The following is a 26,623-nucleotide window of genomic DNA, read 5'->3' on the forward strand; positions in this document are numbered from 1 at the left end:
AAAAATGAACCACTTAGATAACAGCCATCCCATTCTATACAAGGCAGCAGATAAATACCTCTGAATAAGTGAAAGTGCAAAAGAAGATGAGCAAAAGCCGCAAAAGGAATATAAGAACCACAAAATAAACTTTACTAATTGAATTTGCCATACATATCCCACACTTCAATACTTTTCACATGTTGCAAAACAGAAACCACAATGGGATCTTCACATCAGTCTTTAGTGAACTTGGTTAATAAATTACTTACTTCAAATCTACAATAAAAAGACTTCAAACAAGTTTTTTTTCCTTGAAATTGAAAACTGTGTTGTCTAAAGTCTTAACCAAATTGTTACATAAATAGGGTTTTCTTTTTTTATGAGTACCTATCTATTTCCTGACAAGATGATATAAAAACTTTAAAACGTTGACAGTGATAGAGATATGACCAAGCCATTAATACAAGTTCATTTCCTGGACTAAGATCTGGTTCTCAAAGATGTTGAGTAATTCCTGCTACAAAAATCTCCAAGGGTCTAACCTTCTTGGAAACCAGAATGCACATACATATACCCAGAGGAAGTCACACACACACACACATAGCATAATTAAAATAAAAACAAATCTTTAAACTAATTTTCAATTATGAATTTTTTTCTATTATAATTCTGTTAACATAGGTTTTGAGGCATCTAAAGGATTACAGCCTTTTTCTCCTTCATGAATTGGTCCATGTAACAGAAAGCATGCTAGGCTTGAAGTTGGAGTAATCTATCATTTTCAGATTTAAAAATGGTACCCTGCTAGAAGAAATCAATTTTGAGGGTTGGGCTGAGCATTAACATCTGCACACCATTTCCAATTTACAGTTTTTGCTTTATGCTGCAGGCCGGGTGGTGGTGGTACACACCTTTAATCCCAGCACTTGGGAGATAGAGTCAGGTGGATCTTTGTGACTTCAAGGCCAGCCTGGTCTACAGAGCAAGATCCAGGAAAGGCACAGAGCTACACAGAGAAACTCTGTCTCGAAAAACCAAAAAAAAAAATGTGGTAGCTTGAGTTTTCCTGACTGGCCCAAAGTCAGGACAAATCTCTCTCACCTGCCAGTCACATAGCCGCTCAGCCACTCAGACCCAACCAAGTAAACACAGAGATTTATATTGTTTACAAACTGTATGGCCGTGGCAGGCTTCTGGCTAACTGTTCTTATAGCTTAAATTAATCCATTTCCATTAATTTATACCTTGCCAAGTAGCTCATGGCTTACCGGCATCTTCACATGCTGTTTATCATGGTGGTGGCTGGCAGTGTCTCTGACTCAGCCTTCCACTTTCCAGCTTTATTCTCCTCCTTGTTCCACCTATATTTCCTGCCTAGCCACTGGCAAATCAGTGTTTTATTTATTGACAAATCAGAGCAAAACATTGCCATATAAAACATCCCACAGCACTTCCCCCTCCCCTTTTTTTTTCAAAAAGGAAGGTTTTAACCTTAACAAAGTAAAATTACATATAATTTTGGAATTTGGGCGTAGCTTCTCTTACTACTTCCTGCTGGAGGGGGGCGCTGTATCTTATGGGGACACAAAGAAAATTTTAGGATTATGGAATAGTCCATGAGGCTGTATTGTCTAAGCCAGTTGACTTCAAACTATTCTGGATGTTGGATCATCAGGGCCATGGTGTCATTGGAGACCTTTCAGGGGGTCTTGGCTGGTCAAACCTGATGAATCTTAGTCTGGAACAAATCCATAGCCTCTGGCTTTCTGTGGGAACAAAAGCAGAGTCTCCTTTCCAAAGCAACACATCCTTACATCCAAATTTTGAAGTCAAGGTATCTTTAAAATATACATATTGGTTTAACTCAACATCTTTTACAATAAAATGTTTTTCTGAAGTTAAAAATCTCAAAGACAACACAATCCAGATTCTCTGTGTAATATTCTTCTTTACGTGGCTTATTTTTTATATTAATTTTACTGTCTCTTTAAAGACTTTATTTTTTAAAACTATGTATTTGTTTATATAACTGTATATATCACCTTTTTTGTCTCTTTCAAGTCTACATATATTTTACACACATTGTAAACTATTACATCTGAATCTGTCTTATTGTGGATCTATTTCTTTATACTGCAGCATTTGTAAGACTGAAAAGGGGCTATGGCTGCTGGAACCGCCCACCTCCGCTTCCCAACATGGTGGTGGTAGTTTACCGCCAGCTCTGGGAGCTATCCGTGGGTCTATACTTTTATCCAAGCAGCATGTAGCCCAGAAACCTCTTTTTTTGTTTTGTACTAGCAAAGGCTAAATCTACCATGTGGCTTAATGTGCCACTTGCAGAGGCCTCATTCCCACCATACAGCGGTAGGTCGAGCACTCATTCTAGGAACCTGCCAGTAGCTCAAACCTGCATGCTGACGCTCATTTGAGAGAGAAAATTAGGAAGCTGTTTTTAGCTCCATTTTAGAATCTTTTCTCAGGTTTTAGGTGGAAATTTTTGCCAACACGTTGGGCACCAGTTGTAGCTAGAGTTTTCCTGCCTGGCTCACAGTCAGGACAAATCTCTCTCACCTGCCAGTCCCACAGGGGCTCAGACCCAACCAAGTAAACACAGAGACTTATATTGCTTACAAACTATATGGCCATGGCAGGCTTCTTGCTAACTGTTCTTATAGCTTAAATTAATCCATTTCCATTAATCTATACCTTGCCAAGTAGCTCATGGCTTGCCGGCATCTTCACATGCTGTTTGTCATGGTGGCAGCTGGCAGTGTCTCTGACTCAGCCTTCCACTTCCCAGCTTTATTTTCCTCCTTGTCCCACCTATACTTCCTGCCTAGCTACTGGCCAATCAGTGTTTTATTTATTGACCAATCAGAGCAACACATTTTGCATACAGAACATCCCACAGCAGAATGTGAATTCTTAGCTGTCTGCTTTAGCTGCCATGTCTGATACTTGTTTCAATGCCACTTTTTATGGAGTTCATGTATTGCTCTGGAACCAAGGGCCAAATTAAACCCTTTTCTAAGTTCACATAGATATCATCCATTTTCAAAGCAACAGAAAAGCAATGATATACATCTATGAAATTTTACACCAGAATTTATAATTTCATGTATTTGAAGAGAAGTGTCTTCTAGAAGTATGTAGGTCAGTTAGCCTTCAAAAACAGATACTCAAAAAGATCAAAAGTGATGGGCATGGTAGTGCATGCCTTTAATCCCAGTACTCAGGAGTCAGAGGCAAGTGGATCTCCATCAGGTTGAGGCCAGCCTGCTCTACAAAGTGAGTTCCAGGACAGCCAGGGATATGTAAAGACCCTGTCTCAGTTACCTTATCATTTAAATTTATAGGCCTTTTGTCCATATTAGTTGACATGTGTAAACAAAATAAGAAGAGACATAATAATGCTTGAACAGATTGTTGATACAGTTTAGACTTTTTTTCCAAAATAATTAATTTTGTGTAATTGAATGTAAGTATGTGGCCTGAAATCATAACAATTCATATATATTCAGATTTCCTTTGGTATGAGTTTTTTTTCAGATCCTCAAAGTCTAATGTTATATTCAAAGACTTTAAGAGACCAGTTACACACTAGAAATTTTACAGTTATAGGGTAGCTCTGTGTTGTGAGTAGGCATTACCACATTGATTATATTCATAGGGTTTTTCTGCAGTATGTGTCCTTTAATACACTTGAAGATGACTGAGCTGTGCTAAGGCTTTACCACACTGTTTACATTCATAGGGTTTCTCTCAATTATGTGTTCTTTCATTAAATTGAAGAGCACTATGATGAACAAAGGCTTTACCACAGTGATCACAATTGTATAGTTTCACTCCAGTATGTGTTATATTATACCTTTGAAAATGAGTGTGATGAGCAAAAGCTCGCAGAACACTGATTACATTCATAGGGTTTCTCTCCAGTATGTGTAATTTCATGTCTTCAAAGATGACAGTGCTCTGCAAAGACTTATTCCCACTAATTACATTCATAGGGTTTCTCTCCAGTATGTTCTTTTATGCCTTTGAAGATCACTATGACATTAAAAGGCTTTACCACATTGTTTGTATTCATATGTATTCTTTCATGCAATTAAAGAGCACTGTTTTGAGCAAAGACTTAACCACACTGATTACATTCATAGGGTTTCTCTCCAGTATGTGTTCTTGTATGTACTTGGAGATGACTGGGTTGTGCTAAGGGTTTAGTACATTGTTTACATTCATAGAGTTTCTGTCCCGTATGTGTTCTTTCATGCAATTGCAGAGCATTGTGTTGAGCATAGGCTTTACCACACTGATTACATTCATAGGGTTTCTCTCCAGGATGTATTCTTTCATGCAGTTGAAGAGCACTGTGTCAAGCAAAGGTTTTCCCACACTGATTACATTCATAGGGTATCTCTCTTGTATGTGTTGTTTTATGTACTTGAAGATTACGGGGCTGTGCAAAGGCTTTATCACACTGATTACATTCATAAGGTTTCTCTCCAGTATGTATTCTTTTATGCCTTTGAAGATGACTATGACATGCAAAACTTTACCACATTGTTTTCATTCATAGTTTTTTTCTCCCATATGTATTCTTTCATGCAAATGAAGAGCACTATGATGAGCAAAGTCTTTCCCACAGTGATTAGATTCATAGGGTTTCTCTCCTGTATGTTTCCTTTTATGTACTTGAAGATAATCAGGCTGTGCAAAGGCTTAACCACATTGATTACATTCATAGGGCTTCTCTCCAGTATGTGTTCTTTCATGCCTTTGAAGAGCACTGTTTTTAGCAAAGGCTTTACCACACTGATTACATTCATAGGGTTTCTCTCTTGTATGTGTTCTCTTATGTACTTGAAGATGACTGGGCTGTACAAAGGCTTTACCACATTGTTTACATTCATAGGGTTTCTCTCCTGTATGTATTCTTTCATACAATTTAAGAGCACTGTGTCCAGGAAAGGCTTTACCACACTGATTACATTCATAAGGTTTCTCACCAGTATGTGTTCTTTCATGCAATTGAAGAGCACTGTGTTGAGCAAAGGCTTTACCACACTGATAACATCCATAGGGTTTCTCTCCAGTATGTGTTCTTTTATGTACTTGAAGATGACTGGGCTCTGCAAAGGCTTTACCACACTGATTACATTCATAGGGTTTCTCTCCCATATGTGTTCTTTTATGCAATTGAAGATTACTATGATGAGCAAAGGCTTTACCACACTGATTGCATTCATAGGGTTTCTCACCAGTATGTGTTCTTTTATGCCTTTGAAGAGCACTGTGTTGAGCAAAGGCTTTACCACACTGATTACATTCATAGGGTTTCTCTCCTGTATGTGTTCTTTCATGCAATTGAAGATTACTATGACGAGAAAAAGCTTTACTACACTGATTACATTCATAGGGTTTCTCTCCAGTATGTGTTCTTTCATGCCTTTGAAGAGCACTGTGTTGAGCAAAGGCTTTACCACACTGATTACATACATGGGGTTTCTCTCCAGTATGTGTTCTTTCATGCCTTTGAAGAGCACTGTTTTGAGCAAAGGCTTTTCCACACTGATTACATTCATAAGGTTTCTCTCCATTATGTGTTCTTTTATGTACTTCAAGATGACTGGACTGTGTGAAGGCTTTACCACATTGTTTACATTCATAGGGTTTCTCTCCAAGGTGTGTTCTTCTATGCAACTGAAGAACTTTCCAATGAGCAAAGGCTTTGCCACATTGACTACATTCATATAGTCTTTTAACGGTATGTGTAGTTTCATGCCTTTGAAGATGACAGTGTTGTGCAAAGGTTTTACCATATTGAGTATATTCATAGGATTTCTCTCCAGGATGTGTTTTTTCATGCCTTTGAGGATGATTATGACATACAAAGGCTTTACAACAATCAGTATAGTCATGTGATTTCTCTGAAGTATGACTTTTTTCATACCTGCAAGAATAATTGAAACATTTAAAAGCTTTACTGCATTCATTATATTGTTGAGTCTTTACATCTGCATGAATTGATTTTACAATTTGGTCTAAACATAAAGAGAACTGTGATCTTAAGGTTTTAACAAGTTGTTTACACTCATGTTGTTCCCCTGCATTAAGGTTGACTTTGTATATTTGAACATGCCTGTGATGGTAAGAGCCTTTATTACCTGGCTCATATTTATGGCATCATTTTTCTCTGAGGTTTTTCACATATTTGAAGAGAAATGGGAGAATTTGGACATTTACCTCAGTTATTCCATTGATAAATTTTCTATACTGTGAGTCATGCTACATTTTCAAATTTGACCAGGACAAAGAGAAGCATTTACACAGTCCTAGAACTCATGGGGCTTTTTCTGAGGTGTGTTTGTTGATCTATTCTGAATGAAACTGGAAAACAAATTTTTTGTAAACTTGAATCACATTCAACAATTTACTCAACATGGGACTACTATGTATTTTCTAATTGTTCTGAGATTGAGAGATGTAAACTGCTTCTCTCCAAATCCTTATGTTAATAGAGCTGGTATCCAGAGTGACATATAATATAACTATTAATGAAAGAATAAAAACAAGAATATTTCCACATTTCATTTACAATTGGACTTCTGTTCCTCATTGATATATGGTATAGGGAATAGTGTTTCTCTACAACAACCCCTCCCCTTTAACTTTTGACTCTAACTACCCATCTAACTAAAATTAGCAAAGACAGAACAACCATATGAGTAAATATACTATGGACTATTTGGTTATTACAAGGTTGTGTATATATTCTTATCACATATTCAATGAGTATATCTTTTGTAATATGAATACTATGAAACTAAACAGAGTGTCAGTTGTACAGCATAGCTGTGATAAAGCTATTATTCCAATGGTATTTTCTTCTAAGACATTTATTTTTTGTCAGCCTTCTTAAAAGAATCAATTACAAACACGATTCACTTACCTGCTATTGAGGTAAATGTGTTTATGAGCATTTAATGATCATTGATGCATTTTAAGCTGTGATTGTTTACATTGCTTCATTTCTTTAAAACTTCCATATATATATATATATATATATATATATATATATATATATATATATATATATGCACAGAGGCCCATTTCTATCAGCTTTTACAAGAAAATTACCTTGCATAATTTTGAGAACTTTGACAATGTTTTTCAACTTCAAAACGTTGCCAATTGTAGCCTAAAATATAGGAGAAGAAAAAAATGTATGAAATATTACAGGAAACTGAAAATTTTACTTTACTATCTTCACTGATCCTCAAAATCAACTGTGATTTATTCACCTCACACTTCCTCATTCTCAATCAGAATTGCAGAAGAGCATCAACAACCAAGAAACTATTGTCCCCTTATTTAAAATGTGAAGGAAAATTTATAGTATTACCTATAGCTGTGAGGTTCATATAGGTCTCCATCATCACATTTTTGTAGAGATTCTTCTGTGAAGGATCCATCAATGCCCACTCTTCCTGAGTGATATCGACATGCACATCATTATATGTCACTGCATTCTAAAATATGCCATATATAAATATGCCATCCATATGTATAAAACAAAAACCATGATACAACATTGTAAATGTGTGCTTCTTTGACAAATAGCCACATAATTCTGATGACTGCAACATGTATTCTATACCTCACACATTATGATGAACTCATCTAATGATTTCACAAAGAAACTGAATAGGAGGATTACTTCTATTATTTCTGAATGCTTTGAATCGGACAGCATCTTGCAAGAGAAATGCCTATTAACCAAGATAGAGAAACAAGCAAACACTTCAACAGTACTGAGCACACATCAGAGAAATTGCATGAACCATTACTAACTACAAAGAAGTTTTGAAAGCTGGATGTATTGGCTCATGCCTTTAATCCCACAACTTAGAAGGTAGAGGCAGGTATATGTGTTTCTGAGTTGAAAGTTAGCCTAGACTATGTAATCAGTTATAGGACAGAAAGAAGTAAATATTAAGAACCCATCTGCACTGTAAACTTTCATCAACAAACAAAAAGATAAGATGAACTCAGAGATTGTTTTACTGAAGTTTCTACAGAGTTAAGCATTTACTCTAGTTCTGTATTCATCTTCCAGAAATCTGAATTGTTCCAGTTTAAACTGTACTTGTATAAATAAAAAATTGACCACATGCTTGGTCACAAAACACATCTCAACAGATACAAAAATTTTGGAATAACCTCCTGAATCTTTTTGGAGCATCATGCTTCAAAGTTAGATTTCAACAACAACAAAAATTATAGAAAGTCTATAATCTCATGGAAACTGAATAATGCCCATGTGAAACACCAATGGGTCAAGGAAGAAATAAAGTAAGAAATTAAAGATTTCCTAGAATTCAATGAAAATGAAAGTACAACATACCCAAATTATGGGACACTATGAAAGCAGTGCTAAGAAATTTCATCACTCTGAATGCACACATGAAGAAGATGGAGAAATATACCAATGACTTAACAGCACAACTGAAAGCTCTAGAACAAAAAGAAACAAACTCACCCAGGAGAAATAGATGCCAGAAAAAAATCAAATTGAGGGATGAAATCAATGAAATAGAAACCAAGAGATCAATAAAAAAAATCAATGAAACAAAAAGTTGGATCTTTGAAAAAATCAACACGATAGACAAACTCCTAACCAAAATAACTAAAAGGCAAAGAGAGAGCACCCACATTTACAAAATCAGAAATGAAAAGGGAGACATAAAAACAGACAACAAAGAAATCCAGAGAATCATCAGGTCATACTTCAAAAACCTATACTCCACAAAATCTGGATAGGTACCACAACCCAAAGCTAAATCAAGACCAGATAAACTTAAAAAGATCAATAACCCCTAAATAAATAGAAACAGTCATCAAAATCTCCCAACCAAAAAAAAAAATCCCAGGACCAAATGGTTTCAGTACAGAATTTTACCAGACTTTCAAAGAAGTACTAATTCCAATACTCTTCAAACTGTTCCACACAATAAAAACAGAAGAAACATTACCAAACTCTTTTTATAAGGCTACAATTACCCTGATAGCCAAACCACACAAAGGTACAACAAAGAAAGAGAATTACATACCAATCTCCCTCATAAACATTGATGCAAAATTACTCAACAAAATATTGGCAAACTGAATCCAAAAACACATTAAAAAATTATCCACCATGACCTAGTAGGCTTCATCCCAGGGATGCAAGGATGGTTCAACATACAAAAATCTGTCAATATAATACACCATATAAACAAACTAAAAGAAAAAAAAAAACACATGTTCATCTCATTAGATGCTGAAAAAGCCTTTGACAATATCTAACACCCCTTCATGATAAAGGTCTTAGAGAGATCAGGAATACAAGGAACATTCCTAAACATAATAAAGGCAATTTACCGCAAGCCAACAGCTACCATCAAACTAAACGGGGAGAAATTCAAAACAATTCCACTAAAATCAGGAACAAGACAAGGTTGTCCACTCTCTCCATATTTTATTCAATATAGTACCTGAAGTTCTAGATAGAGCAATAAGACAACAAAAGAAGATCAAAGGGATACAAATTGAAAAGGAAGAAGTCAAACTTTCACTATTTGCAGATGATATGAAAGTATATATAATTGACACAAAAATTCTACCAGGAAACTCCTAGAGCTTATAAACTCCTTCAGAAAAGTGGCAGAATACAAAATCAACTAAAAAAATCAATATCCCTCCTATACACAAATGATAAAAGGGCTGAGAAAGAAGTCAGAGAAACATCATTCTTCACAATAGCCACAAATAATATAAAATACCTTGGGATAACACTAACTAAACAAGTGAAGGACCTTTTTGAAAAGAACTTTAAATCTCTAAAGAAAGAAATTGAAGAAGAAATCAGAAAATGAAAGTATCTCCCATGCTCATGGATATGTAGGATTAACATAGTAAAAATGGCAATCTTATCAAAAGCAATCTACAGATTCAATGCAATCCCCATTAATATACCAACACAATTCTTCACAGACTTTGAAAGAAAAATACTCAACTTCATATGGACAAACAAAAGATCCAGGATAGCTAAAAAAAAAAATCCTGTATAAAAGCAACCTCTAGAGGCATCACTGTCCCTGACTTCAAGCTCTGATATAGAGCTACAGTAATAAAACCAGTTTGGTATTGGTATAAAAACTGGCATACAGACCAATGGAATCAAATTGAAAACACTGACATTAATCCATGCACATATGAACACCTGATTTTTTACAAAGAAGCCAAAACTATACAATGGAAAAAAAGAAAGTATCTTCAACAAATGGTGCTGGCATAACTGGATGTCAAAATGTAAAAGATTACAAATAGATCCATATCTGTCTCCATGCACAAAACAAAAGTCCATGGGGATCAAAGACCTCAAAATAAACCCAGTTACACTAAACTTAACAGAAGAGAAAGTAGGAAGTACACTTGAACACATTGACAGAGGAGATTACTTCCTAAATATAACACCAGCAACACAGACACTGAGCATAACAATTAATAAATGGGACCTCTTGAAACTGAGAAGCTTTTGTAGGGCAAAAGACGTGGTCAATAAGACAAAAAGACAGCATAGAGAATGGGAAAAGACCTTCATCAACCCCACATCTGACAGAGGACTGTTCTACAAAGTATATAAAGAACTCAAGAAACTAGACATCAAAATACTGAACAATCCAGTTAAAAAATGGCCTAGAGAGCAAAACAGAGAATTCTCAAAAGAAGAATCACAAATGGTTGAAAGATATTTCAATAAATGCTCAACATCCTTAATGATCAGAGAAATGCATTTCAAAACCACTCTGAGATACTACCTTATACCTGTCAAAATGGCAATGATCAAAACCACAAATGACAGTCAATGTTGGCGAGGATGCAGACCAAAGGGAACACTCCTCCACTGTTGGTGGGAGTGCAAGCTTGTACAACCACTGTGGAAAACAGTATGGTGGTTTCTCAGAAAATTGGGAATCGATCTACCTCAAGACCCAGATATACCACTCTTGGGCATAAACCAAAGAATGCTCAATCATACCACAAAGATACATGCTCAACTATGTTCAAAGCAGAAGCTGGAAACAATGTAGATGCCTATCAACTGAAGAATGGATTAAGAAAATGTGATATATATACACAATGAAGTACTACTCCTCAGAGGAAAAAAAATGACAGCATGAAATTTGCAGGCAAATGGATGGAACTAGAAAATATCATTCTGAGTGAGGTAACCCAAACTCAGAAGGAGAAACATGGTATGTACTCACTCATAAGAGGATTCTAGATATAAAGCAAAGAACAATCAGATGGCAACCCACAGAACCAGAGAGGCTATATAGCATCAGGGACTCTAGGATGACTGTGGCTTAAAATAAGTTTTGATCTTACTCAATTACTGGGCAAGCCTCAATGAAACATTTCACTCTTAGGATAAGACTTTATACTGTATCAAGCTGATAATAGAAAAATAAATAAATATATATATATATATTTATATATATATAACTTATATATTATTTACTTATATATAAATAATATATATAATATAAATACATATGTATATTATTTATTTATTTTTCTATTATCAGTCTACCAAACTACATCATCACTGAATAGCAATAGCTTCTATTGTATGTGATTTTGAGAAAGTCTATAATGATGGTGAAGGCATTGTAGAACAAGAAGGAAGCTGGCTGATTAATTTCAACCACAAGACAGTATACAGAACAAACAGGAAATGTGCTGAAACTATAGAGATGCATATTACACTCCTAGTGAAAAATTTTATCCAGAAAGGCTCCTCCTACTAAAAGTTTCAAAACAATAGAAAGAAATAACCAAGGAGAAACATGTGTCCAAATACAGTATCTTATCTGGGAGGGTTTTTAATCAATTACATTTTGACCCAAGTCATTAAGGCTTATGGTCATTCATGAAGAAAATGCATTTAGTTACTTCAGTGATCCTCATAGTCTGCAACAGCTCTGACACTGTACAAATGTCCAAAGTCTCTCCTGACACTCATGATGATCTCTTGACAGTGACTTCTTGTAAAATTTGTAGAGTTACATCTTTTTTTGTTTTGTTTTGTTTTTTGTTTTTCGAGACAGGGTTTCTCTGTGTAGCTTTGCGCCTCTCCTGGAACTCACTTGGTAGCCCAGGCTGGCCTCAAACTCACAGAGATTCGCCTGGCTCTGCCTCCTGAGTACTGGGATTAAAGGCGTGCGCCACCACCGCCTGGCATGTTACATCTTTTAAACATACAATGATACATAGTCCCATTCACATTCCAAAACAGTGAAATGGAGACACAGTGAGGGAAGGTTGAACCAAGGAAAGACTGAAGCACCACAAGACAAACAACAAATCCTGTATCTCTGTCTCAGATGCAAGGGACTTCAGTTCCAAAGGGCTTAGATGGCCCTTTCCCTGCAACTTCCCATACATCTCTCTCTCTCTCTGGTTAATTCTACTCCCCATATGCAGCTAAGTCTACATGGAAGATGTCTCATAGCTGAGGTATCTAAACATCTTGTGGTCACAAAATGTAACCCAGGTGTGTGGAATACTATTTTAAGATGTGTTGTATTTGTGTATGCTGTAGAACATTTGTTTTAATGATGCAAAAATGTTTTGCATTTTTTATGTTGCATTTGTTTAACTCTGTGAAGCTGTATGCATTGCCTTTCTAAAATACTTGATTGGTCTAATGAAAAGCTGAATGGGCAATAGCTCAGCAGGAAAGGATAGGCAAGGCTGGCAGTCAGAGATAATAAATGGGAGAAAAAAATCTGTGTAGAAAAAAGGAAGAAGCAGCAAGAAAAAATAAAGAGAAGATACCAGGAGCGATCTACTCACCTACACAGCAAGCAATAGAATGAGAAGTAAAGAAAGCTAAACAGAATAGAGAAAGATAAATGCCAAAAGGTATATGGGATAATTTAAGGTGAGAAAAGCTGGCTAGAAACAAGCCAAGTTAAGGCCAGGCAATTATAAGAAAGAATAAGCCTCTATGGGTGTGATTTATTTTAGAACTAGGTAGCTGGACACCAAAAGAGTAATGAGTTTAAAAAATATAAAAAACATCAAGCCTCATTGTCACAACTTTATGAAGTGAACCCTCCCAATATCCTCACTTGGTTTCTGTCTCTGCAAATCATAGATTCCTCCAAAAATGCTGAACTGTAACCAGAGGCTAAGAATCCATGACATTAAATATTGATTCTCTCTTGTTTCCAGGACTAGCAGATGATTGGAGATCCTGCAAAGTTTGACTTCTTGATTGGGATGGACATTAACATGCTTGGACTACAGGTGAAGCCTGTTTTGTATGAAGCTGCTTGCTGGGACTAGAAACCACTTTGCTTACTCATTTCATAACTTGAAGCAATAGGTAAATAGAGCATTAAACTTAGGGCACCTTCCATTACCCTTCATGCTTCCATTATCTGTATAATGGTGATAAAGTCTTTGAAAACCCTTGCCTGTTTCAACACTTCACTGCCCTCTGAAACTACCTTCTCATTTTCATTTGTTTCTTCCCCACTTGTTTTCTTCCACTGTTAACCTGAATGAGTCTATAAAAACCCTCCAACAGATTCAATATTCCATTTAAGAAACTAGCCCATTATTTTTTAATTCTGCATTAATAAATATCCTGGGCATTGACAGAATAAGAAATGATTTGGAGCCAAAATTTGACACAAATGACAGTTAGCCTAATTTTTACTCAGTCATTTTGACTGAAATTCTATAATCTCAATCTCCACTTTTTGCCATTACTCTTAACATTCCCATCTTCCTGGTCATACATGATGGGCCAATAATGTTCTGTGTGCAACTTTCTATGGTTTTTGCCAACTAAGGTCCTGATATTTTCCACATTCTTCCAAAAGACAACATTCTCAGGTTCTACCTAGCAACAAAATCACTGTTGGTGTTACATTTTTTTTGTTCTAACTTGCTTTTATCCTGCTGTGATTAAAGCCTCTAACCAAAAACATATCAGGCAATGAGTGGATTTATTTGTCTCAGATAACACTCCATCACCTTGGGAGATCAGGATAAAAACTCATGCTAATAATTAAAGGCAAAACCCATTGGCAAAGATTGCTTTTTGGTGTTCTCTCTTGGCAGTAACTATCTCATGCTCAGTTAGCTCAATTTTCTAGCCCAGGTCCACTTTATTAGGGTTATTGTCACTGTAAGGAACATGTAAGAACTAGGGTGAACAGGAGTGATAAGCAATAGAATGACTTAAGTAAACCACAAATGGTGTAGTGATAAGCTATAAACTATGTGTGTAAGTAGGGATAAGACTAGAAACCTTGCCAGAAAGGGAAATAAAAATGAAGCCTCAGACCTGACCAACAGAGCTCATCAGACCCTTGCATGAGACGTGAGATCCTGTCCCCAATGCAGACATGGCTGACTGGAGGAAGGATGACCCAAGATCCATAGGAACAGATTTGGCAAGTCCGGACCTGTACAACTGGAGAGGTACTGCCACTTCCATTTGGAAGACAGGATAAATATTACTTGTAATCTTACTGTGTGAATAAATGAGTGTTATACCATGTCTGAATCAAGGGTGATTATTCCTCCCCTATAACTAGGATATGTTCTTGTTACAGTCACCCTAGGTGGAATAGCCATTCCTGCTACCCTAGGTGGAGAAGCATTCTCATTTCAACCATCAATCAGCAAAATCTCTCACAGACATAACAGTTTCTTGCTATTATAAATAAAGCCAATATGAACCTAGTTGAGCAATTGTCCTTGTGGTAGGGTGGAGGACCATATTTGTGTATATGCCCAAGCTGGGTCTTGATGTAGATTGACTACCCATTTTCAGAGAATTGCATATTTATTTTCCAAAGTGGCTGTACAAGTTTACATTTGTCAAAGCAGTGACTCCCCTTGCTCTAAGTCCTTGCCAGCATTAGCTGTCACTTGTATTATTGATCTTCTCATTCTGACAGATATAAAATGAAATCTCAAAGGAGTTTTAATATGCATTTCCCTGATGGCTAAGAAAGTTGAACATTTCTTCAAGTGTTTCTCAGCAACTTTAGATTCCTCTACTGAGAATTCTGTTTAGTGGTATATCCCATTATAAATGAATAATTTGGTTTGATGTTGTCAAGATTCTTTAGCTTTTTATTATCTTGAATGAGTCAAACATGGTATGACAAACATGGTATGTACTCATTTATAAGGGGATATAAGTAGTTCAGTAAAGTAAAATCAGAGTAATCATAGTTAACCACAGTACAATCCATAGATGCTGTGAAGCTAAATAATAAACAATGGCCCTAGGAGAGATTTGCATCTCTCCCTAGGAAGAGGAAATAGAATAGATTTTTTTGGGGGGCACACTGATGGCAAGTTGGGATGAGAACAGGAAAAATCAGGTGAGTAAGGAAAGGAAAGAGGAGGAGAAAGTAGGGAGAGATAACTGGAATAGCGGAGCTTTTAGCAGGGATTAGGAAAATAGTACAATGTAAACAACCTGGAACCTAGGCTGGAGAGATGGCTCAGTGGTTAAGAGCACTGACTGCTCTCCAGAATCCTAAGTTCAATTTCCAGCAACTACATGGTGGCTCACATCCACTTTTAATGAGATCTGATGCCCTCCTCTGGCCTGCAGGGACACATGCAGGCAGAATACTGTATACATAATAAATCTTAAAAAAAAGCTTGGAACCTATAAGGGTGACCCTAGTTAGGACTCCAAACAATTAAGAATATGGAGGCTGAACTAGCAATTTTTTGTAACGACATAAGGCTCCAGTGATGGACCTGGGACACCAAGCCAGCCATAGAACATTCAACTGATACTTTACCTGCCTACAAGGTATGCTGGGTCAAGGGTGCCAGGCCACCAGCACATGAAATTTTCACAGTCCCTCCATTCCAATCACTCTTGTCGATCTTCATTCCCAACATTTCAATTAATAAATGCTTAGAAATTACAAAATCACTCCTCCTACTATAATCAAGTCCTACTTGTTTTAATAATGGTGACTTCAGCAGCTTATTACCTACCCTGTTTTCCCGAGGAGTGTGCACAATAAACTATTCCTTCTATTCTGATCTGAAGGTAGAAACCATGCTCCAAATGCAAGTCCTTTTCCTTTTACAACAATGGATATTAAATTGGATGACTCAAATGAGTAGTTTTTAAAACCTAGAAGTGATACAATCATTCAATTTAAAATTTTGCAGCTGTAATATAGAGGAGAGCAAGATCGCTGACCTGGAGAGCAACAGACTGGGACCATGGCCATTTGTGTCAACATGAGAGAGCTTGTGTCAGAAACATTTTTCTAAGAAGATTAAAATGCAAGTGTCCTAGAATCAATATGCCTTCCAAGGCAGAAATCATTCCACACACTTAAGAGATTAATAAGGAAAAATTTCTTTAATGAAAGCATGCATCCATCTGTGGTTAATGTTCAAAGAGGAGCCATCCTTGAAGGGATCTTGCATTCCACATATTCTATCATCCTTGTGACATTTGGATTCAGGCTCCAAATTACTCTGAGTAATTCAAATTGGGACCAAATACTGCAACTCTACCCACTTAGAAAGATGGGAGACTTACACAGCAAAGACATTTCCAAAATTATTTCTTAAAAAACCCAGTGATATGAAACAGTAGGATCTTCTTCAGTAACAGGGTCCTGAGGTGAAGGGGAAAAGAAATAGAGAAAAAGAATGAGGCAGGCCGGGCGGTGGTGGCACACGTCTTTAATCCCAGCAATTGGGAAGCAGAGCCAGGCGGATCTCTGTGAGTTCGAGGCCAGCCTGGGCTACCAAGTGAGTTCCAGGAAAGGTGCAAAGCTATACAGAGAAACCCTATCTCAAAAAACAAAAAACAAACAAACAAACAAAAAAAAAAAAGAATGAGGCAGAAAAGATAAAAGCTTGGGTCAGGAGGTCTTGTACAATCTATGTCTCATGTCAATTAAGCTCCTCTTTTAAAAAGGATTTATTTGTTTGTTTGTTTATTTATTTATTTATCTATTGCACATCATACAGTATCCTGCCTGCATCCATGCATGCAGGCCAGAAGAGGACACCAGGTCTCATTATAGACAGTTGTGAGCCACTATGTAGTTTCTGGGAATTGAACTCTGGACCTCTGTAAGAGGAGTAGCCAGTGCTCTTAACCTCTGAGCCATTTCTCCAGCCTCAACTAAGCTTCTTAAGAACAGCAACTTGTATACTACTTCCACGGGAGAAATTGAAGAAAATGGATGACTTTTATGAAGTCAGCAGAAACTATCACACAATGGGATAAATTCATGATCTGAAGCAACCCCACCACAAAGGCCCTAGCCCTAGACCATTACCAGCTCTCCAAAGCATAGTTCTGGCTTTAGGGAAAGAGCTGTTCTATTGTCAACACATCAGACCCTTAGGGAAAGCGCTCATGTCCTAGGTCCTGTGTTTTAACTAAGTTCCCAAGAATTTTCCTCCTCCCTGCCTGAGGGTGTAAGGAAAGCCTTGCTTCATCAGGCAACTCTGTAACACAATAGTGTTTTCCATTTATTTCTGTCCTTCATTTATTATCTATCTATCTATCTATCTATCTATCTATCTATCTATCTATTTTTATTTTTTTGAGACAGGGTTTCTCCATGTAGTTTTTGGTGCCTGTCCTGGATCTCGATCTGTAGACCAGGGTGGCCTGGAAATCAAAAAGATCCACAGGCTCTGCCTCTTGAGTGCTGTGATTGATGGCATGCACCACCACCACCCAGCTCTATATTTCTTTTTTCTCTTTTTTTTTCTTTTTCTTCTTTGGTTTTTCAATACAGGGTCCCACTATGTTGCTTTGGAGCCTCTCCTGGAACTCACTCTCTAGATCAGGCTGTCCTCAAACACACAGAGATCTGCTAGCTTCTGCCTCTCAAGTGAATGCTGAGATTAAAGGCGTGTACCACCACCACCAGCACCACTACCACCACAAACCTTGTGTTTTACTTTTAAAACATTTGTCTCTTGGTGTTATATTGCCCATCTGGAAGAACTATGCCTTTCTAGAGGAAAAATTTTTTTCAACACAGGGTTTCTCAGGGTAGCTTTACACCTTTCCTGGAACTCACTCTGTAGCCCAGGCTGGCCTCAAACTCACAGAGATCCACCTGCCTCTGTCTCCTGAGTGCTGGGATTAAAGGTGTGTGCCATGACCACCCAGAACTATGCCTTTCTAAAGAAGAAATTGCAACTTTATGGCATGCCAGGACTTAAGGTTGGTTGAGAACCTGTAATGCCTAAATGAGCAGCTTGTTAGATATTCTTTGATATTGGGTTAGGCCTAGTGGATTGTTGTAAATGAGCAGTGTCTCCTTTGTAATGCTTTGGAGCCAAGTGTCTGGACAATCCTGGTGAAGAAATCCTACTGTTCTAATCTCTAACAGGCCTGGAGAATATACTTATTTTATATTTTTTAGGCAGTCCTCTCTCAGCTAAATTCTATTTTCTGAGACTTACTATCTCCAAAGAATTAGTGAATCCTTTATATCACTAATTCTACTTTTTTAGATCACACTTTAGCAGTAGAGTGCTACCCAACACATGAGATGCCTTTTACAACCTCCACAAAATTAACGACAAAGGATCTTAAACATGAGAGGTAAATGCAACGTGTTGCATCTCTAGAAGGTACTGGAGAAACTAGGCCTCTTTTAGTTTAACAATGTGCTTATGTGGAAGTGTCCCCAAACAACATGACCACACAGCTACTTCACAGGCTTAGGGGCCCAGACATACCTTCTGTGACAGGCTTTCTAGCAAGCAACACCCAGAGTCAGGAAAAGAAATAAGCATATACCACCCAGCGATCCACCCAAGGATGGGGAAGCATCTAACAACCCAAACATTCCAAAAATTGTGGGATAAGGAGGCCAAATATCCCTGAATCTAGCATACACCTATTTTTGTTTTTCAGATACCCTAGACAATTGTCAGCCAGTCAGGGTCCTGAAATCTGAAAATTTCCTCACCCCGAACACCGCTATTATAAAAATCTAATCCCACCTGAGCTCAGGGTTCTCTGCTCTCCATGCTATGTGGGACAGACAGACAAAGCCCTGGAGCTTGAAAATAAAGGCTCTTTGCTTTCACTTATGGGATGCAGCCTCCATAGTGGGTTTTTGGTGATCCCTGCAATCTGGGCACAATACTTTCAAACAAAAAGAATGTTGAAGTTGATTGCAAATATCTTTCTACACACAGCTCCCTGCTCCCCATTCTGTGAGCAGAATTATCCCACTGAGCAAAGTTATTCAGAGGCCTTCCCTGGGACTAGGAAGTTTCAAGGACCACATGGAACCTTACATGACAGGGATTCTGGCTGGAAGTTCCCACTCATATCGGGGGAGGCCCCACCACACTGTCTCCTGCACCTCATCATCTGTCCCACCGCATCTGGGTACAGCAGCCCCTCACTCACCATGTTATGGATTCCCAGCTTGTCCATGCTTTCTGATCAGCTCCCTGCAGCAGCACTCACAGCACAGCACACAAAACCACTGACACCTTCTCCTCTTCAGAGTCAAGCCCGGAAGCTGGCTGCTGGAAGGACCCTGAACCACTTCTGACTGGTAGGTCACCTGGAGGGCCTGATTGACTAGTGAGGCCTGAGTGAAAAAAGCACCTCCCATAGGGTTACACTATGCTTAAAAACAAAGCACAATGATTTCCCCACAGACAAAGATATTTTCTAAATCAGCAGATATATGCATTTCAATAGCACTTGCCCCTGGCTCCAATACAAACCCTGCTATCTTATTGCACTCCATAGGCACTTTCCCTTCTTCCCCCTGGACACAATGTCACTAGCTAGTGTGCACAGCCCATTGTACTGTGTGGTGTGGAGTGATTCCCTGTCACACAGGTAGAAGGGTTTCCAGAATATTAACAACTAAAAGAGATTTAAAGATAAAAAGGAGATGCTTGTAAAACAAATTACTAAACTGTCTTATTAATAAAAATCCCAGAGCCAGACATTGGGATGACGACTTAAACATCATCAAAGTAGAAAAAGCCACAGCCAACCTCACCTCACCAACTCCTCCAACGATCCTGTTTCCATGAATCCTCACACTTAAATCCTGTGAGTCCTCACTCCTGAGGGGCTCAGTTGAACTGCTTAAAAGCATCTAGTTCCTTGTCCTCATGCCTTATATACCTTTCCACTTCCTCCTATCACTTCCTGGGGTTAAAGGTGTGTCCTCTCCAGTCAAAGACATGAGACCAAAGATGTCAGAATTAAAGGTGTGTGCTATCACGCCTGCCTCTATTTGCACTGTGGCCTTGAACTCACAAAAATCCAAATGAATTGTTACCTCCTGAGTGATAGGATTAAAGGTATGTGTCCCAAAACTATCTGGCCTCTATGTCTAACTAGTAGATGGCTCTGTTCTCTGATCCCCAGATAAGTTTTATTTGCTAGAGAACAAATAAAATGTTTGCACAGATGTTTGCTCTGTGACTTCACATTGAGATCAGGTGAACTGCATATACTTTTTATCTAGTGGTCACAGGGAATTCAAACAACCAGGAATGAAAGCAGGAACCAGATCACAAAAAAGAAAATAGAATTTTCTCCCATCAGAAAGCTGGGTGATGGCTCCATTGCTTTAGGAGATTTAGTCCTAAAATTCAGAGCAAACTCTTAGCAAATGAATAATAATAAATATTAGTCTTCATGGAAAGTTGAATGTTTTAGGCATAGTTGAGCTAGGAAGGAATGTATTTGCAAGCACTTTTTTTTTTTTTTGGTTTTTCGAGACAGGGTTTCTCTGTGTAGCTTTGTGCCTTTCCTGGAACTCACTTGGTATCCCAGGCTGGCCTCGAACTCACAGAGATCCGCCTGGCTCTGCCTCCCAAGTGCTGGGATTAAAGGCATGCGCCACCACCACCCAGCTACAAGCACTTTTGTTAGCTAGGACATCTTCCTCCTCAGGCAGGTGAAAACAAAACAAAACACTGCATTATTCAAGGTTCTCTGCATGAAAAGGACTGGTAATATAAACATTCCATGTATGTAAAAAGTGGATTTTTTTGAATGTCTCACAAGCTATGGTAGAGGTAGTTCAACAATGGCTGCCTGCCATGGAAATATGAAGAGTCCAGTAGTTATTAATTCCATGAGGCAGGACATCTCAGCTGGTCTTCAGTATACACCAAAATTCTAAGGAAGTAGCCTCTAATGCTAGTAAAGAATGAAGTTGGTATCCAAAACTTGGACAAGCAGGCAAAGAAAGAACTTCCTTCTTTAATACCCTTTATATATGTAGGCTGACACCAAGAGTTGCTATCCAGATTAAAGGTGCATCTTATTCTTTGTTGTGAAAAGATCAAGCAGACATCAAAACAATCCACTCAGTCTTCTCTCAGAGATCAGATCTCAATTTCAGTTTCTTGAGATTTAAGAAGCAGTTCCTCAGAGGGCTATGACTTAATCCAATAGCTCCCTTTTTGTGCATACTCTGACTGCTCAACAAGGTTCATTCAGTTATTTACTATCTGGGAACTCTCACCAACTTAGAGCTTTGTGCATGGGTTATTGTTTTGTGCAAGACCAACCAGCCTCAATGGCAGCTCACAGACAGAGCCTAGGCCAGTGAGTCAGCTCCCACAGTCAGTATGTGCAAGGCCTGCCAGGCCCCAGGAGAGCTCAAGGACAGAGCCTGGGACTTGTTCAGGCCTGCCCAAAAATGATACCTATATTTCCCAACCAGTAAATTCAAAGGTTACACACTCTCACCCAATCATATGATTGCCCTTGTACCACCCTGCTTGCGGTTTTTCCATTAAAAAAACCCTTACCCTGAGAGCTCAGGACCATCCCCCTTTACCTGGCTAGCCAGAGTGTTGGACATGGACCAAGCTTGGGCTTGATTGTTATCAATAAACCCCTGTTTGTTTTGCATCAGATATTGGCTCTATGGTGGTGTTACCTGGGCGTCTCATGATGCAGCCACAACTGTTGATTGAATTTTTGTTGTTTTCAAGACAGGGTTTATCTGTGTAGTCCTAGAACTCATTCTGTAGACCAGGATGGCCTCAATCTCAGAAAATCAAACTGCCTCTCCTTTCTGAGTGCTGTCATTAGAGATGTGCATGACCACCAATCAGCTGAAGGTGGGTACCACCTGAAATGATCCAGATTAAAGAAGGGTCTCTGTTGTTGTTTTTAAGACAGGGTTTCTCTGTGTAGCTTTTGGAGTCTATCCTGGAAATCATACTGTAGACCAGGTTTGCCTAGAACTCACAGAGATCTGCCTGTCTCTGCCTTCTGAGTGCTGAGATTAAAGGTGTGTTTAAAAGGGAATTTAACTTTAAACCTTTAAAAAAAAACCCTTATGCGTGCACCCAACTCTTTGGGTTTTAGTTATTCCAGACTTAGTCGGTTTGATTACCAAGAATAGCCATCACAACAGATGGGACAGATAAATTGAAAAAGATTTCTTACCTGCAGGAGGCAACGTGAGAATGGGAGTTATTTCTAAAACAATGCGTTTCCTAAACAAAAGAATTGTGGGGACTTTATTTAGGTAATCTGGACATGTTCATGTAGAGTTCTCCCTCTTCCTAAGTATACTCAGTTAACAAATAGACTTCTGAACATTATCACAACATACAAGCAAAGATACTGTTATTTCAAAGTCATGCAGAAACATATAAATTATAAAAATGATCAAAAGAAATGTGTCTGGCTTGTTCATCTTGTACCACAAGGTCTTACCTGAAAATCAATCAAGTGACACAGTGAAAATAAATGATTTTGAAGCCAATGTGACCTGTCAGTCTTGATATTTGATCTAAAAAGTCACATACCAATGCCACAATTCTCCCATATACAAAAGATAGAGAATACAAATACAGAAAGCTTGAAAGAGATGTCACTTAACAGCACTGTTTGCTCTGCTCCTAGATGAACAGGTATGATGAGCTTTATTAACCTTAGAACAGAGGTGCATTTGCTTCTGAGCAGGCTGGCTTGGCAGAAGGCCACAGCTGTTTCCATGTAAGACCAGAAGAGTTCATTTTAATTAGCCCTGGCTGCTGTCTGTCTCAGGGCTGTGACATTACTGGACAGAATCCCATTCTTTCCTATTTAACTTTTTAAAAATAATTTTAGTTCTATGGGGTTTTTCCTGTATGTGTCTGTGCACAGTATCTAAAGAGGCCAGAAGGCAGGAGATGCCTGGGACTAGATTAACAGCAAATTGTTAGCTACTTGCAGGTCCTAGGAATGGCACCTGGGACCTCAGTAACAACACCTAGTGCTCTTAAGTGCTGAGCCATCTATCTAGTCCCTCTTTTTATTTAAAATTATGGTTTATATATTATTTGTGCTGAAATGTGATTTTATTTGTATGTTAATAAATAAAGGTACCTGGGGGTCAGAGCTAATAACAAGACATAGCAGAAGTCAGGCATTCCTGGCACATGCCTTTAATCTGATCACATTGCAGGCATAGTCTGTGTGTTCAAGGACATAGCCATCATGGAGACACCTGTTTTTAATGTCAATACCAACCATAGAGATCTGGAAGTCTATATAAACAGGCAGTGATGAGGAGGTCATGTGGTTGGGTTTACAAGCAATGATAAGGATGAACAGAAAGTCAGTAAAAAGACAGACACACAGGACGTAGGTATCTTTCTCAGAGGAAAGACAGCAGCAGCAGCAGCGGGGAGTAAAAGGCGGTCTTGGTCTCAGATCTTAGCTACTGTTCTCGGACCTCTGGGGCTTTTAACTCTGCATTTGGCTCTGTATTTCTTAATTAATAAGACTGTTACATCTACATTATTACAATTATTTCTTTAATTTGTTACTTAAAAGACATCACATCACATTTCTTTCCAAATCACTTCCAACTTCTTCCTTGTTAGGTATGAGAGAATAAGTATGCTGAAATACATGAATACAACCTTATGTGTCTATTTTTATTATTTGTACATATATGGATAATTGGCTGATCATGTTATAATGGATGAACAATAGGAGGGGGAGCTCAACCCTGGCTGACACTCATTCTCTCAAATGAAGGAGAATTTCACTTTATAATCAGCATCAGTGTGACTATGCTGAGTTGGAAAAGAAAAATAATCAAGAATAGAAAACTTAGGGTGGAAAAATATAGAAGCAGTTAAGAGTACTGAAGATTTTTTCAGAACATCCAGTTTCCATTCCCAGGGTATAGAGAAGCTCACTACTATCTGTAACTCCAACATGAGGGACTACAATATCTTTTGGCCTTCCTGGAAAGTTCCACATTAAAAATTATTTTTTAAGCTTTTGGTGGTAGTGCATTCTTTCTGTACCAGAACTCCAGACACAAAGGTATAAAGATCACTGTGAGTTTTAAAGCCTGTGAAACACAGTCTACACACACACACAAACACAGACACACACACACACACACACTGAGTTGAAAAGAACAAAAGTGAATAACGTAAAAATAGGAAAATTATATAATTGGGAAAATACTTTACCTCATAAAGTCATTTTCAGTCTCTGCCACTGACGGCAAGAGAATCATTTTCAAAAATAAATATTGTCAAGCATGCAAGCACATGCCGTTAACCCTAGGCACTGGAAGAAAATGAAAATTTGACAGTGGTCCACCACCTTATCATGCAACATAAACTCATCAAGAGTTGGGTTTTACCAGGACACCAAATCATGTTACCAGGCCAACCAAGTCATAAAGTAGGACACACACAGCAGCATTCTGTAATCAAAAGGAAGTGATACACAAGTGATTAAGCTTGAGCAAGTCCTGAAAGCACATTCAATCTACGTGAAGGATTTGCCCAAATGTGTTTCATTTCTGCTCCTGTTAAAATACCTTCTGTTGCCAAGCATGAGCCTTAACCTAACCATAACCCTAAACTTAACACTAACCCTAAGCTTAAACCTAACTTAGACCTAATCCTAAGCTTAACCCTAACTGAAACCTAACCCTAATCCAAAACCTAAACTAACCCTAACCATAACCCTAACCCTAACACTATCACTAACACAAACCCCCTGACCCTGATGTGCTGACTCTGGCCTGTTGACCCTGACGCCCTGTACCTGACTACAACCATTAACTCTAACCCTTACCACAAGCTCCCCCTTCCCTAACCCTAACCTTAACCATAACCTAACCTTAATCCTTAACCTCCTGGCATGATCCCTAAACAATGCTAATGCTAACCCTAACCTAAAGCTAACACTAACCCTCAGTCTGAAACATAGTGATGCTCTAGAGAAAGGAATATTTGGAAATGATGTCCAGAATGTAATGATCCTCTAGAGAAGGGAATCCTGGAAAAAGAAGTTCCACATGTAGTGATGCTGTAGAGAAAGGCATCTTGGGAAATGAAGTCCAGTATGGAGTCATGCTATAAAGAAAAGAATTTTAGGAAATGATGTCCATAATTTAATGATGCTGGAGAAAAGGGCATCCTGGGAAATGAAGTACAGAATGTACTCGTTATATAGAGAAAGGCATCCTGGGAAATGAAATGCAGAATGTACTGATGCTGTCAAGAAATGCAACCTGGGAAAATAAGTCCAGATTGTCCCAATGCTATACAGAAAGGCATCCTGGGATATAAATTACAAATGTACTGATGCTAAAAAAAACTCACCATGGGAATAGAAGTGCAAAATATAATGAGGCTCCTGAGAAAGGCATCCTGTTAAATGAAGTCCTTATGTAGTGATGTTATAGAGAAAGGCATCCTGGAAAATGAAGTCCAGAATGTATTAAAGCTATAGAGAAAGTCATCCATGGAAATGGAGTCCACTAAGTAATGATGCTCTACAGAAAGGCAGTGCTGGGTAATATAGTTTGAAATGTAATGATGCTCTAGAGAAAAGCATCCTGGAAAATGAAGTCCAGAATGTAATAATTTTATAGAGATTGGGACTCTGGGAAATGAAGTCCCAAATGTACTGATGCTATAGAAAAAGGCGTCCTGGGAAATGAAGCCAGAATGGACTCATGCTATAGAGAAATGCGGCCTGGGTAATGGAGTCCAGGATGTAGTGATGCTCTAAAAAAGGCATTCTGGTAAATGACATCTAGAATGTAATGATGCTCTAGAGATAGGGAAATGAAATGGTACATATAGTATGGTATAGAAAAAGACATCCTGGGAATGAAGTCCGGAATGGACAGATTCTCTATAGAAAGATATCCTGGGAAATGAAGTCCCACATATAGTGATGCTGTAGAGAAAGGCATAATGGAAAATGAGGTCCAGAATGTAATGATGCTCTAGAGAAAGGGGGATCCTGGGAATTGAATTGCAACTGTACTGATGTTACAGAGAATGGCATCCTTGGATATGTAGTCCAAATGTAGTGATGTTCTAGAGAAAGAAATGCTGGGAAATGAATTCCATTGGTACTGGAAAACGAAGTCCATAGGTAGTGTTCCTATGGAGAAAGGCATCTTGGGAAATGAAGTCCACAATGTAGTGGTGCAATGTAGAGAGGCATCCTAGGAAATTAAGTCCATATTTAATGATGCTATACAGAAAGGCATCATGGGGCATGAAGTCCAGAATGTCCAGA

At 38.2% G+C, this 26,623-nt stretch overlaps 1 protein-coding gene across 1 annotated transcript; it reads right to left on the reverse strand.

Moving 5' to 3' along the window:
• Positions 1-4,704: 4,704 nt before the first annotated feature.
• On the reverse strand, positions 4,705-7,457 carry LOC131901021 (zinc finger protein 431-like). The gene is made up of 3 exons (XM_059252342.1): positions 7,388-7,457; positions 7,123-7,183; positions 4,705-5,851 (listed from the first exon to the last, which is right to left on the reverse strand). The coding sequence occupies exons 1-3, from the start codon at positions 7,455-7,457 to the stop codon at positions 4,705-4,707; spliced, it is 1,278 nt and encodes a 425-aa protein (XP_059108325.1).
• Between the last annotated feature and the right edge of the window lie 19,166 nt (positions 7,458-26,623).

Source organism: Peromyscus eremicus, unplaced genomic scaffold, assembly GCF_949786415.1.
Source record: "Peromyscus eremicus unplaced genomic scaffold, PerEre_H2_v1 PerEre#2#chrX_unloc_1, whole genome shotgun sequence".
Classification (NCBI taxonomy): domain Eukaryota; kingdom Metazoa; phylum Chordata; class Mammalia; order Rodentia; family Cricetidae; genus Peromyscus; species Peromyscus eremicus.